General features: G+C 41.0%; 1 protein-coding gene across 2 annotated transcripts in view; it reads right to left on the reverse strand.

Annotated features, from left to right (window-relative positions):
- CERS6 (ceramide synthase 6) overlaps positions 1 to 12,606 on the reverse strand; it is a 341,168-nt gene that overhangs the window by 151,342 nt on the left and 177,220 nt on the right. For both annotated transcript variants that reach the window (XM_017343213.3, XM_051848533.2), the window contains exon 4: positions 4,851 to 4,908. In XM_017343213.3, coding sequence (XP_017198702.2) covers positions 4,851 to 4,908 — 58 coding nt within the window. The remainder of the gene's footprint in view (positions 1 to 4,850; positions 4,909 to 12,606) is intronic.

The following is a 12,606-nucleotide window of genomic DNA, read 5'->3' on the forward strand; positions in this document are numbered from 1 at the left end:
TGAAACAGACTCTCTGTCAGGCTTACCTTCTATAACTACTTAAAGCTGGCAATAACTTTACTTAATAGTTCTCTAACATGTCTATAAGAGCAATGCCCAATAGTGTCCACCTCCCTATGCTTTTAGGTAAGAAGGACAGAAGGACACTTATTTAATCCATCCTAGAAGATGAGCTATATCAGGTTCACCTGACCTACAGGCAGCAGAACGCAAGTTGTCCAGGCATACTCCTAACAGCCCATGTACTAATCCACATTAAAAAAAAAAAAAGTTTATCTATCTATCTATTTAAACTAGAGAAGCAGACAGAAAGACAGCACATACTCCCAAACACTGGCTCACTCCTAAAAGTCCATGATGGCAGGGGCTGGGCCAGGCTCAAGCCAGTAGCCAGGAAATCAACTCAGGTCGCCTACTCAGGTGGAAGGGGCCCAACTGAGCCATCACTGCATTAGCAGGAAGCTGGAGTTAGAAGTGGGATCCAGGTACTGAATCCAGGTACTGTGATGTAGGACATGGCACTTTTTTTTTTCTTTTTTAAAATTAATTAATTTATTTGAAAGGCAGAGTGACAAAGAAAGAGAAGTACAGACAGAGAGAAAGATCTTCCATCCACTGTTTCCCTCCCCAAATGGCCATAATGACCAAGGCTGGACCAGGCTGAAGCCAGGACTAAGAAACTCCATCCTGGTCTCTCTCATGGATGGCAAGAGCCCAAGTACTTGAACTATTTTCCGCTGCCTTCCCAGGTGCATCAGCAGGGAGCTGGATGAGAAGCCCGGAGCCAGGACCAATGCTGGCCCCGGGAAATGGGCACATTAACCAGTATCTTAACTGCTAGGCTAAATGCTTACCCTTAATATTAAGTACACAGTTTTTATATATTGGCAGTAAAGGTCAACTGTAGCCTCTCCCTTAACTGGTCCATTACTCTGCTATTGAGAATTTTCCTACTATACTTTCTGGAAAAATCTGAACACAAAGACAAATTTATTATATACTAATGGAAATGTGTGTATCTTATTTCAAAACATGTAGGGCACTCTGAAAATTTTAATTTCCTTGTTTTTGTTATTTTAGATGCTATACCCATAATAATTTTTTCTCTTGGTTTAGATGGACAGACATACAAGGACTGTCAACTCCAAGAAAGATGATGAAAATATTTTTAAGATTTATTTATTGGGGCCGGTATTGTGGTGTAACAGGTGAAGCTGTTGCTTGCAATGCTGGCATCCCACATCAAATCAGTATTCGATTCCTGGCTGCTCCATTTCTGTCCCACTTCCTGCTAGTGGCCTGGGAAAACAGTACAAGATGGCCCAAGTGTTTGGGCTCCTGCACTCATGTGGAAGAAGACCTGGATGAAGTTCCTGGTTCCTGGTTTTGGCCTGGTCCAACCCCAACCGTTGTGGTCATTTGGGCAGTGAACCAGCAGATAGAAGATCTCTCTCTCTAACTCTGCCTTTCAAGTAAATCAATAAATCTTTTAAAAAGCTACTTATTTATTTGTAAGGCAGAGTAACAGGGGGTGGGGGGAGAAGATGGAGAGAGAGGGGAAGAGAGACAGAGATAGAGCGATCTTCCATCTGCTGGTTCATTCCGCAAATGGCCACAACATTTTAAAAAAATATTTACTAAAGTACTTAAAAAATTCTATAAATGCAATAATTACTTTGTAGGTCAAGTTTGCTAAGTTATCCAAAGAAAGAAGCCATTGAAAGTCATGGTGAGGCCGGCGCCGCGGCTCAATAGGCTAATCCTCCACCTAGCGGCGCCGGCACACCGGGTTCTAGTCCTGGTCGGGGTGCCGGATTCTGTCCCGGTTGCCCCTCTTCCAGGCCAGCTCTCTGCTGTGGCACGGGAGTGCAGTGGAGGATGGCCCAGGTGCTTGGGCCCTGCACCCCATGGGAGACCAGGAAAAGCACCTGGCTCCTGGCTCCTGCCATCGGATCAGCGCGGTACGCCGGCCGCAGCGCGCTGGCCGCGGCAGCCATTGGAGGGTGAACCAACGGCAAAGGAAGACCTTTCTCTCTGTCTCTCTCTCTCACTGTCCACTCTGCCTGTCAAAAAAAAAAAAAAAAAAAAAAAAAAAAAAGAAAGTCATGGTGAGAGGTCAGGGAAGCCTGGTGAAGCAGAGAAAAGACTTGAATAAAAGACTGCAATATGTTTACTTTGTGCTTCAGTCTTTTTTTTTTTTTGACAGGTAGAGTTAGACAGTGAGAGAGAGAGAGGCAGAGAGAAAGGTCTTCCTTCTGTTGGCTCACCCCCAAAGTGGCCGCTACAGCTGGTGCATTATGGCCAGCGCACTGCACTGATCCGAAGTCAGGAGCCAGGTGCTTCCTCCCAGTCTCCCATGCAGGTGCAGGGCCCCAGTACTTGGGCCATCCTCCACTGCACTCCCGGGCCACAGCAGAGAGCTGGCCTGGAAGAGGGGCAACCAGGACAGAATCTGGCGCCCTGACCGGGACTAGAACCCGGGGTGCCAGTGCTGCAGGTGAAGGATTAGCCTAGTGAGCCGCAGCACCAGCATGCTTCAGTCTTCAATGAACTCATGGTGTGACTTTCAGAATGCTACCTATCCTCCTTGGATAGCTCCTCCTCAGCTGTCAAATGAAATGGCTGCAGAAGACGGCTTATCTGCATCAGGACCCATTTCCACGTTCCATTGTGACTAAGACTGGGCTATGCGGCTCTTCCAAAACTAAGTGCCAATTAGATGTCATTAAAGAAAGCAAGCCCCAATGCAAGCTAATCAATAGGAAGAACAAACTCTAGCTATCAATTTTTGCCCCCCCCCCCATCTTTAACCAGAGGCAGGTGAAAGAAAACGGATATACTTTAAGGAAAATCAGTTTCCAAGCAAACACCCCATTGACCAGCCCTTTTACAGCTTTGTATCAACCCATCAAGGACTGGTGCATAAAACTATTCTCTTTCTATTCTGTTTGCTCAGGGATAGAGTGAACCACAGTGAAGTGGCAGGCGTTTCCGTCTAATGACAGACAGCTACACTTCTGCCTGCATATGAGAACTAAAGGAGACCATATCCAGCAGGCCTGGGGGAAAGGGCACGAAGGAGCTCCTGGCTCTCACGGTCCACCTTCCCCACCTTCCAAACAAGATATGTATTAGAACTGTTCATGTCCATGTTTACAAGAACATTTACAGTCAGGCATGCCATTTGGCAATACTCTATTTTCAAAATACATTTTTAAGAAATAACTGTTCTAGGGGCCGGCACTGTGGCTCAGTGGGTTAACACCCTGGCCTGAAGCGCCAGCATCCCATATGGGTGCTGGTTCAAGACCCGGCTACTCCACTTCCAATGGCCTAGGAAAGCAGAAAAGATGACCCAAGTCCTTGGGCCCCTGCACCCATGTGGGAGACCTGAAAGAAGCTCCTGGCTCCTGGCTTCGGATTGGCGAAGCTCTGGCCGTTTCGGCCAGTTGGGGAGTGAACCATCAGATGGAAGACCTCTCTCTCTCTCTGCCTCTCCTCTCTCTGTGTAACTCCGACTTTCAAATAAATGAATAAATCTTAAAAAAAAAAAAAGAAATAACTGTTCTGGAGGTTAACGTAAAAGGTATTTAAAAAATAATTTCCTACTTTAAGCCAAATCACTATGGTTTAATGTGTGTAACAACTATGAGATAAGTCTTCGTGAGCCAAATTTAAGCAGCCAAAATTGTTAATAGGAGGTTGAATATCCCTTATCTGAAATGCTTGGGCCAGGAGTGTTCTCAGATTTCAGGGGTTTTCAGATTCTTAAATACTTGCATAGACTCTACCAGATGAGCACTGATAATTGGCTCAAAAAGGTTTTGGATTTTGGAGCATTTTGGATTTTTGGATGAGGGATGCTCAACCTGTAAAACCTATAATCATTGAAATAGCCAGAAAAAAGACTATGGCAGTCATAAAGAGTGACTTTAATAGATTCTGTTACTGGGCGCAGTGGTTAACGTTCTGGCCTGAGGTGCCGGCATCCCATATGGGTGCCAGTTCTGGTCCCAGCTGCTCTTCTTCTGATCTCTCTGCTGTGAGCTGGGAAAGTGGTGGAAGATGACCCAAGTGCTTGGGCCCCTGCATTCACGTGGGAGACCCTGAGGAAGCTCCTGGCTCCTGGCTTTGGATCAGTGCAGTTCCGGCCATTGCAGACAATTGGGGAGTGAACCATTGAATGGAAGACTTCTCTCTCTCTCTCTGTAGATCTGACTTGCAAATAAATGGATAATTCTTTTAAAAAAAATAGATTCTGTTACCCTAGTTCATGTGGGAGATAACAAAGAAAAATAGCAGAGAAAACACAGTCCATAAAAGAACTAAGTTTTCCACCAGCTACTGGTTTAGGTCTGTCAATAACTCGGTAAGATAAGTTTTACTGGTGAAAGTTGTAGTAATAACATACATTGCAACAACTGATGTTTTCAAGTTTTATGTTGACAAAACTTTTTTCAAAGCATTAGATGGATTTCCTTAGGCTCTGAAAACCAGCTAGAGTGGAGACCGGGCTTAGCAACATCTTTCATTAGAAACATTGTAATGATCTACTATATAGAATCAACTGAAAAATATTTTATAGGTCAAACAATAACACACAAATAGTTTCTAGAAAACCTGTTAGATTGTTTAAAGTATTACTGTAGTCATACATAAAAACATGAGAAATGAGGAGTCTTCAGAAAAGTTCAGGGAAAATGTATAAGAAAACTATGCATAAGTTTCAAAAATTTTTTGAACCCAAATAAACTTATCTTTTCATTCTATTTTCCATGAATTTTTTGAACTAACTTCATATAGGCTTCAAATTTCCTGTGAATTATATATAGTAATTTGACAGAGCCTACCTTTTTCAGGAACCGCACTCCATAGGTAAATACGTAAAGGTAAAATGAAAATCTCCACCTGCAGAAAGTTAAAAAAATTATATGACATTGAGTTTATGAATGTCACAGCATATTCTGAAATAGATAAGGAGAAAAAAGTTCGTTTTTTTACGGCTCCTGCCAACCAGAGATTCAACTTAACAAGCAACTGTTAGCAGAACAAATACACTCATGTGCATTGCTAATAGTAAGCATTATTAATCATTACATTTACAACCTAACCTCTCTCATGACTTTTTCAACGCTTATAATTATTTCTCCTGAGTCACAACCACTTGCAAGTGCAGAAATTGAGACTGAACCTTACTAAGTGACTTTCTCAGTTACACAGCGCTAGAAATCCTAGGGCTGGGCACCAAACTCGATTCTATTCTACTACCAATTGCACATTTTATTCCCTGTTTTCCTAGTGCCCCACACCCACTCATAACACTTCTATAATTTTTAACTATTATAGTAATCATAAACATATATCCCCTCTTCCAGAGAGAAAGTCTAAGTGTGGGTCTGGTATATAAGTTACCAATGTAATTTATTGGCTTATGTTATTTTTATGATATTCACATGTATTGTTTTGCACCTAATTTTGGATTCAGCTTACCTAGAGGCTGTCACACAGGAGCTACTTGTAGCTAAAACAAGCCCTCGTCTAGGAACTAAGAACCTAGAGCATGGGTTACATAAATTAACTTTTTATTCAGTTAATTACTATATTTGTCTGTTTGCTCATCTTCTCTTTCCCTGACATGGAATTTCCCCAACATGGGAATTTTCTTCTTGTTAATCATTCTTGAAAGGATATGAAGGTACATAAGATAGTCTTGAATTATTTGTCTGATTCAGCTTTTGAGTAAATATCTATAGCTCATATTTGTGTAAAATATAAACCTTAATATGTGACTTTTTTTATCTTTTCATACATTTTTATTTATTCTATATATAATGTACATTATTTATATATTTGGAAGACAGAGAGATAGAAAGACAGATGGAGATCTTCCATTTGCTGGTGACTCCCCAAATGCCTGCTTGGCCAGACCAAAGCCAGGACCCTGTAACTTAACCCAGGTCTCCTGCCTGAGTGGGAGGGACCCAAGTACTTGAGCTATCACTGCTGCTCTAAGGGTACATGTTAGCAATAATCTGGAATCGGACGTGCAGCTGGGGAGCCAGCGTTGTGGCATAACGAGTGAAGCCACTGCCTTTGGCATAAGGGTGCTAGTTTGAGTCCAGGCATCTTCATTTCCAATGCAGCTTCCTGCTAAAGTACCTGGGAAAGCAGTGGAAGAAGACGGCCCAAGTGCCTGGGCCCCTGCTACCCATGTGGGAGACTTGGAAGAAGCTCTTGGATTTGGTCTGGCTCAGCCCTGGCTCTTGTAGCCCTTTAGGGAGTAAACCAGAGGATGGAAGCTTCTCATTCTCTCTCTCTCACTCACTCTTTCAAACAAATAAAATAAATCTAAAAAAAAAAAAAAAAAAGTGGAGCTAGGCGTGAACCCACACATTCTCAACATCTGTGCCAAACGCCTACCCCTTCTTTGTCTTAGTAGCTATTTGTCAATATCTTTGTGATGTTCCTAAAGGAAAGTGCACAGAATCTGGAACATTACATTATACCTGTAAAGGGCAATCTCACGCCATTCCAAACTGTAGGTCTAGCTGCTGGGCCTTAGTTTTTAATTGAGGAAAACTTTTAAAGTTTTATTTTAAATAAAGAAAACATTTTATGATCTTAAGTAGAACAGATAAAAGATCCTTTTTTTTTTTTTTTATCTGTTCTACTTAATATGACTGGTTTAGATCTGTAATTGATGCACAGTTATTCTTAAGTGTTGAAAATTAACTGAAATGTGATCCCTGTTGAACATGGTGGTGGGAATGGGAGAGGGAAGAGATGTATAATTTGGGACATGCTCAGGCTGACTTGCCCCAAGTGGTGGAGTTGGAAGCATACCAGGGGATTCCAATTCAATCCCATCGAGGTGGCATGTACCAATGCCATCTCACTGTTCCAGGTGATCAGTTTCAGTTCACAGTTGGTCATGGTGAAGGGATTGGGAGTCAAAGGGAGCACATAGACAAGTCTAGTACCTGCTAACGCTAACTGATGGAGTAAATAAAGGGGAGAGTGATCCAACATGGGAAGTGAGATACTCAGCAGACTCATAGAATGGCAGATGTCCTAAATAGCACTCTGGCCTCAGAATCAGCCCTAAAGGCATTCGGATCTGGCTGAAAAGCTCATGAGAGTATTTCAGGCATGGAAAGCCAAGACACTCTGGCAAAAGATCTCTGCGAGTGAGATCCCAGTGGAAAGAACAGGCCATCAAAGAAGGAGGTACCTTTCTCTGAAGGGAGGAGAGAACCTCCACTTTGACTATGACCTTGTCTAAACAAGATAAGAGTCGGAGAACTCAGAGGGCTTCCATAGCCTTGGAAACTCATGACTGGAGCATAGGGAGATTACTGATGCCATAGACAGGAGTGTCAATTGGTAAAGTCAACAACAGGAGTCACTGTGCACTTACTCCTCATGTAGGATCTCTATCCTTAATGTGCTGTACATTGAGATTTAATGCTATAACGAGTACTCAAACAATATATTTCACTTTGTGTTTCTATGGGGGTGCAAACTGTTGAAATCCTTACTTAATGCATACTAAACTGATCCTCTGTAAAAAAAAAAAAGAGAGAAATTATCAATTCCCAACTTGACTCTCACTGGGATTAAACATGACAATAGGTCTGCTCTGATTTCATCATCATTTAAAAAAATCATCTATTATTTTTCACTTTATGTTTCTGTGTGGGAGCAAACTGTTGAAATCCATACTTAATGTATACTACGCTGATCTTTTGTATATTAAGATAATCGAAAATGAATCTTGATGTGAATGGAAGGGGAGAGGGAGTGGGAAAGGGGAGGGTTGTGGGTGGGAGGGACGGTATGGGGGGAAAGCCATTGTAATCCATAAGTCGTACTTTGGAAATTTATATGCATTAAATAAAAGTTTAAAAAAAAAAAGAAAACATTTTATGATCTTTAATATATGATACATGTGTGTGCATATATGTTTATATAAGACAAACTCTTAGTCTACTTAGTACCCAATTCCCAATTTTGCTTCTTGCACTTTCCAAGTATGAATAACTGTGCTGTTATAAGCTGGCTGGGTCTCACTGAACAACCCACCTGCAGTCATGGTGTTAGAGGTACATCAGATTATAAGTCACACAGAAAAACAAGAAGGTGACTTATCAGCTACAGTCCATTCAAAGGCAAACTGAGTTTAGGGGTTATTAGACATGTGAAAATTTCAAGATAAAAATAAAAGGTGATTTGGAGAACTGATTCAAGTTCTGTACAAAGCTATTTGAAAGAAACGGCAGCTATATTTAAGTGAGAGGGAGAATAACGGGAAGGGGCTTTGGAAAGCTGGGTGAGATCCAACGGGAGACACGAGTGTCCTTCGGACTTTCATGGGCACATTCATTCCTGAGATAAGCAACTTTTCAAATATTTTGGAATCCAAGCCAGAACTAGAATTCAGAGAAGAGTTTTGAGCTTTGGGGTTGAAAAGTCTGCAACTATTAAGTCATAAAACCTGAAATCAAGGAGAAACAATAGAAACAGAAAAAGTCGTGATGACTTGACAGAAGCTACACTATATAAGTGCAATGTTTCTAAAACCTCACATAAAAGCCCTCCTGTGAGTGAAGAAAGTTTACTTATTGTAGTTATCAGAGACAACGATCTAATTTTCGCCCCTTTTCCACCATCAATTTCGTCAGGGTTGTGGTTGTGAATGTCTATGGGTTTCTTCCTGTTTGGGTGTATAAATTCTAGATGACACATTAAAGCCAGGCATAGCTTCATGGGCATCATGTGGCTTGTACAGTCACACAGGGACCCATGCTTGACTTAATGCTTTTTGTCACCATCTCGAAATTCTTAATCATTGTTGAACACAGGGCCTAGCATTTTATTTTGCATTTGGCCCTAAAATTACATGAAGACACATAGGTCCCCTTAACTTTGAACAAATCTGTTGACATCCTTTTACCTCAGTTCTATCTCAGTAATGGGAGGGTGGGTTTGTGCTACAATGATGACTCAAGGATTTGGTGACGTATGTAAATCCCCAGTCTCTCCTATTCCCTCTTGTACTGAACCAGCCTACTTCATGCATTTTCTAGCTCCTGGAGCAACTGATTTTGGAATTCTTTTATTAAGTGATTTATAACAACTGCTTCAGGTCTAAGATTCTTGTTGGTAAGTGGCAATCAGTCAGTTTTATAGCGCATTTTATAGAAGTCAATGGAATTTCTACTATCACTTATGCATCTACATGGCATTTCATCACTAAAATGACCCAGTTTTCCTAAGACATGGGCTCTATTACAGGAACACTGATGTCTCCATCATTTGAATAACAACTTGTGATGAATATTTACAAGGCACAAAATATCTTCAGGAAGAAAACTTTCAAACATTTTACAACATCAAAAAAGGACGTTTTTATTTGTGGAGTATCATACTAGTTACGTTTTAAATGCTAGCCACCAGTTCCTGGTAGAGTCTCTCCCGAATTCGACTAACATATCTGGAGAGAGAGAGAAAAACAGAGAGAGACAGAGAGAGATGGATGAATAAAGGTGCATCTGACCACAAAAGGGAAGGTATGATCTCCAATTTATTGCTAGAATCAGGAAATAATTTTTACAACAGAAAAATAAAAATATATCTTAAAATGTGATTAGAGACAAGCTGAAGGCCTTGAAGGAAGGAAGGAAATCTTTCCTGCATATTTCTCTTTCTCCACTTTCTGCCATCTTGTCCACGAATGCAGAGGTCAGAACCCCAGACGGCTTTCGGTCATGAATCGAGGATGCTTTCTGAGGTAGCAGTAGAAATCCCCCACCCCATCACTTGTGATTGCTACTTTAAGAGGCAACTGAAAAGCAGGGGAAGAATTTTTTCACCCTGGCATCTTCAGCTGCAGAAAAGCAGATTTAGGAACAAGATGATCTGTGAAGGTGTTGCATACTGGGGGTTGGAGTTCTTACATAATCCATATAGAAAGTAACAGAGAACAAGGCACTGGAGATGGCTGCTCCACACGAAACTCTTCTGGCCTATCAGAAACAGGTCAGAGCCTACAAACATCCATCTGCTATGAGGTCGGAGATCTTCTAAAGGACTCCCACTAGCAAAACAGAAGAGCAGGAGGGGGCCCAGGGCGCTCCTGTATCCCCTACGTGATCGGGTCTAGACAGACATTTCAAAATTCAGAAATGAAAATAAGTTAAATGTCAGTAAGGGTTTACTAAGTAGTACCTTACATGAAAATAATTGTGTGCTAAAGAGTCAAAGGAAGAACAGTCTTGAAAATGATGTCCTAGAGGAATCAGAAGTTAATTTTTACTAAAGTATTTGGCATTGACAACATAATACCACAAGACATGACCCCTAAAAACAAAAGCAGAATGCTATAAATCAATAAAGCATTGCTGGGTACCATAAAAGGAGATTATAGGTCAAATGAGGAAGTATTATAGATCGTAAAAATGAAGTGCAGCACTATTATTCACACTGGGGCACGGGGTTGTGGACATATCCCATGTAAAATCAAATCACTCGTCTAGAGGATAAACCCCCATCAAGCCAGAGAAAGAACCAAAGGATACAAAAAGATCCTCGGTCTGCAGGACCAGAACAAAACAAATCTAATTACAGTCATTTCTGAGGGAACACAAAGTGAAATAGAAAGAATGATCAAAGATATGTGAAAAAAAGAAGAGGACTAAAATGTATTCCCAACAATATCAGTTCAAATCCAGTCTGACAGAAATTTTGAGTCCTAGTGTAAAAATTAAAGGGGAAAAACAAGCCTTCAGTATTCAGGCATGAAAACAAAAGCAAGTCAACACAGAAATCACATGGAAACGTCCAGGTGGTCTCCAGTTGTCTCCTTTGTATCACAAAGGCCAGCACAAAGGGAGGACTCAACCAAGGAAAGCTACTGCTGGCCAAATGCCTTGCATTTGTCAAGGAATCTGAAAGATATATATTAAAGAGCTCTGAAAATATATTACTCATTAACCACTACTAAAAAATTACTTAGGCCATTCTAACCCACAAGGATACCAATAAGCATTAGGAATACAGAAAATATAATTTTAGAATAAAAGAACAAAGGTTAGCAACATAAATAGTTGTCCTAAATTACATCGCCAAATTAAATTCTATTGTTCTTAAGATATGGAATCAACCCAGATGTCCATCAACTGACTGGATAAGGAAAATGTGATATATATACACTATGGAATACTACCCAGCTCTAAAAAGAATGAAATCCTGTCTTTTGCAACAAAATTGATGCAACTGGGAGCCATTATGCTTAGTGAAATAAGCCAGTCCCAAAAAGACAAATATCATGTTTTCTTTGCTATGCAGTAGTTAACATAGACTACAAAAATTCATAGTAATGACAGCCATCTTGTGATTTCATTGTTGTTTTTAGCCCTTGTTTATTTTCCTGTGGGAAAGTCTTTCTACTTTTTTACTTGCTGAATATTATGGTTAATGGTTTATTAAGCCTGTGATTATACAGTAGACTGAAATTATGTTTTTGCAAAAATTAAAAGAATGGAAGAAAGGCAGGACAGTTGAGGGCAGGAGACAGGGTCATCTTCTTAGAACTGTACTTATGAAATACATGAAATCTGTTCTCTTTATATTAATAAAATTTTTAAAAATAAAGAAATAATTTAATATAGAATACTCAACAACAAAAATTAAAGGATGAATCCTTACATTATATTAATGAAAACAAGGACTGGAAAACGCAGTATCATATTCATTCTTGTAAGGAAACTTCCAAAGATATTTTAAATCTTTAAAGGAAGATTCTTAACAATTTTTCTCTTGCTATCAAAATAAGTGTCCGGGCCCGGCGCCATGGCTCACTTGGCTAATCCTCTGCCTGTGGCACCGGTATCCCATATGGGCACCGGTTCTAGTCCCAGTTGCTCCTCTTCCAGGCCAGCTCTTTGCTGTGGCCTGGGAAGGCAGTGGAGGATGGCCCAAGTCCTTGGGCCCCTGCACCTGCATGGGAGACCAGGAGGAAGCACCTGGATCCTGGCTTCGGATGGGTGCAGCATGGGACGTAGCGGCCATTTGGGGGGTGAACCAATGGAAGGAAGACCTTTCTGCTCTCTCTCTGTCAAAAAAAAAAAAAAAAAAGTGTCTGGGGCTGGCATTGTGGTGTAGTGGGTAAAGCAGCTACTTGTGACGCCGGCATCCCATATGGGCACCAGTTTGAGTCCCAGGTATTCCACTTCTGATCTCGCTCCCTGGGATGCACTTGGAAAAGCAGGGGACAATGATGCAAGTGCTTAGGGCCCTGCATCCACATGGGAAACTTGGAGGAGGCTTCTGGCTTATGATTCGTCTGGCCCAGCCCTAGATGTTGGAGCCATTTGGGGAGTAAACCAGTGGATGAAAGACTTCTCTCTCTCTCTCTCTCTCTCTCTCTCTAACTGTGCCTTTTAAATAAAGAAATGAATCTAAAGGAAATAAGTATCTTTCAAAGTTTCCTCATACGGATTTTTTAAAAGATTTATATATTTATTTGAAAGGCAGAATTAGAGAGAGGGAAAGACAGAGAGATCTTCCATCCACTGATTCACTCTGCAGATGGCTTCAACAATCAGT

Source organism: Oryctolagus cuniculus, chromosome 3 (assembly GCF_964237555.1).
Source record: "Oryctolagus cuniculus chromosome 3, mOryCun1.1, whole genome shotgun sequence".
NCBI lineage: Eukaryota > Metazoa > Chordata > Mammalia > Lagomorpha > Leporidae > Oryctolagus > Oryctolagus cuniculus.